Source organism: Penaeus japonicus, unplaced genomic scaffold, assembly GCF_977035675.1.
Source record: "Penaeus japonicus unplaced genomic scaffold, GWHDUDI00000001_assembly GWHDUDI00000009, whole genome shotgun sequence".
NCBI classification, from domain to species: domain Eukaryota; kingdom Metazoa; phylum Arthropoda; class Malacostraca; order Decapoda; family Penaeidae; genus Penaeus; species Penaeus japonicus.
This window is the reverse complement of record NW_028234411.1, coordinates 31,295,668-31,298,167: the sequence shown is the minus strand read 5'-3', so window position 1 is coordinate 31,298,167 and position 2,500 is coordinate 31,295,668. Positions and strand designations below refer to the sequence as shown.

Genomic DNA, 2,500 nt, shown 5'->3' with positions numbered 1-2,500 from the left:
AAGAAAATCACTGTACTTTTGAACAACTCTGCATACATTTCACCAAAACTATTCTATAATACCAATACTGCAAAAGTATACTTACTGTATACACAAGTTAAAATTGTTATTTTGTCAGATTACTTTGTTTGTTTCTGCATATATGTACACCATAAAAGTATACATTTTTGTTTTTGTACGTATAAAACGAGTAAATTCATAGATAGCTGTACAAATGTATATTGAACGGCAAACTGCCATTTCTTCAGAACGATTGAACTCACAAAAACAATATGATTATTTACTTCAAAAGAATATAACAAAAAATTAATTCTTTAAATAGACAATGTTCCCCTTCCTATACCGACATTAGCAAAGAAAATCTTAAGAAAGAAAACCGTCAAATTCTTCCAGTTTAGAGACAAAATAAAATGCATTTGTATATTCACATTCCTCTCAAACTTTGAAAAAAAAAAAGTTTTCATATGAAGGCTTTACTTACATATGTATCAACTTTCTTTAATTCCTATGTAATACAATTAATACCAATACACTTTCATATCCCTGCTTTCACAATACCATATGAATATCCAGACTAACCCTTAAATTTCAAAACATGAATTCACCAGCAACATTTAAAATACCATAAAAAAAAAAAAATGAAACCAAACAGATAAACCCTTCTGAATGAGCCACAAATATCCAATGAACACAAATGATTCATAACATAAGACTCTCATTACAATCCAACACACGAATCACTTCACAAAGATACAAACCTCCCATAATCAAAGTACTGAAACCAAATCAAAACCTAGCATTTCAAGTGCACCGAAAAAAACAGGGCAAGGAACACCCAATGATATAAACAAGGACCAGGAGCCGTTTGTGATCACTTTCCATCAACTTTTCCACAATCCTGAGGTAAACCCTACACACATGTACAGGTCGACCTAAACATAGGAATACCAATGTTTCTGTGAACTGCTCTCTGCATATTGTAAGAAAAAAACATCAAGCACTAAAAATTAATGGTTAAAACACTGCACTATTAGCAATGCAAGGATGTTACACAAATTTCAGCAACAACACTACATGCAGGGGGTTCAAAACATCTTCACATCTAATTATTATATAATGTACTTAGTAGTAAAGCATTAAGAATTACTATAAAATACTTTAAATGGTGTTCTGTGTTCTCTTCACTTCAGAAAAATTAATCAACCATACACCTTGCCACAATTTTTAAAAACTTCCCAAAATTTATGTGGTCCTCTTCCAAATTAGTAATTTTCAATGAATAACTACATTCTAGGTTTAATTCATAGACTACATAAAACTTTAGAGAAACATATGGTGTTAATGACTTACCTTTAGCTTCTTCAAATATCCAGCTTTTACAATGTCATCGCTGTTGGCAAGAGAGCCAGAACTTCGGACTTTATTCTGCGACATCTTGGTAAGTAACTTCCACCACGACACAACACAACACTTTGGGGACAACGTTGAAACTGCCTTTGTGGCTTTCATACAATCAAAATTAATTTCAAAATTTAAACTTAAGAGGCACAGAGATTTTCAATAAAAATTTTCACATCAATTGGATCATTAAACATTAATTTATCTATTTTTCTATTAGTTTGAGGCCACTTCCATATTATTTTATGCACTCTTTATCATCCAAATATGGAGAACACCAAAGACAAATGGCTAATAATGCATGGCTTTTGTCAGCCAGAACTTGGTTTATATTTGCCAGATTTCTTTCACAGGTAACTTTCAACACACTGGGCGCCTCGATTCACCCAGAAGCAACTTAAGATAATGACTTAGAAATTAATGATATGGTAACACTCCTCAGGTACAAAATCTCGTACAGACTTTTCTACCTGAAGAACCTTGACGTAATTACGTTAAGAGTTGGCGGATTCTAATCACCAGTACTTCCTTCACCTGTTCTTTTTTTTTATTTTTTTTTCTTCTCAATACTATTTTATCTTACCAAAATATTAAACTAGACATTTTTTCCACAGATAACAATAACAACAACAAGTATGCCACTGTTGCGATGAGCTACATTCTAGCTGCCAATCAGACGGCTCTAGCTGCATCGGTCATAAAATATTATCTCTTAGATGACTTGGTAACTTATGTGTAGCACTTTATTCCACATTGGGTTATCAACTACCTCCACCCTGGCTTAGTTCCATTAGGGATGCAAAAGGTTCTCTTCACTTGTGGGGGGGGGGGGGGGGGGGGGGGGGGGGGGGGGGGGTGTTTGTTTTTTGTTGGTTTTGGGGGGGGGGTTTTTTTTTTTTTTTTTTTTTTTTTTATGGGTGATTAGTAAGGAATAAAGGAGGTGGGGAATGGTGGGTGGATTTTGGGAGAGCATCAGGACGTGCTCGTCAACACTAGCTGCTCGTTCCAGCTGCACGTCAGGTTCTCTAGAGTCGTTAGCTGCTATAGTTTGATGTCCTGTCATCTTCACACTGTTTTTCAACTATTAGGGATGCATTGTGTT

General features: G+C 34.6%; 1 protein-coding gene and 1 long non-coding RNA gene across 22 annotated transcripts in view; one reads left to right on the top strand and one right to left on the bottom strand.

Annotated features, from left to right (window-relative positions):
• The window catches only part of chico (insulin receptor substrate 1 chico), a 131,768-nt gene extending 130,259 nt beyond the window's left edge, over nt 1-1,509 (bottom strand). For all 21 annotated transcript variants that reach the window (XM_043008227.2, XM_043008240.2, XM_043008233.2 and 18 more), the window contains exon 1: nt 1,351-1,509. In XM_043008227.2, the coding sequence (XP_042864161.1) occupies nt 1,351-1,509 (159 nt within the window). The remainder of the gene's footprint in view (nt 1-1,350) is intronic.
• Nucleotides 1,510-2,075: 566 nt separating this feature from the next.
• The window catches only part of LOC147471360 (uncharacterized), a 437-nt gene continuing 12 nt past the window's right edge, over nt 2,076-2,500 (top strand). Inside the window, exons 1-2 of the long non-coding RNA XR_015191277.1 lie at nt 2,076-2,216; nt 2,367-2,500. The exon at nt 2,367-2,500 is cut by the window's right edge and continues 12 nt beyond it. This is a non-coding gene — a long non-coding RNA (uncharacterized LOC147471360). The remainder of the gene's footprint in view (nt 2,217-2,366) is intronic.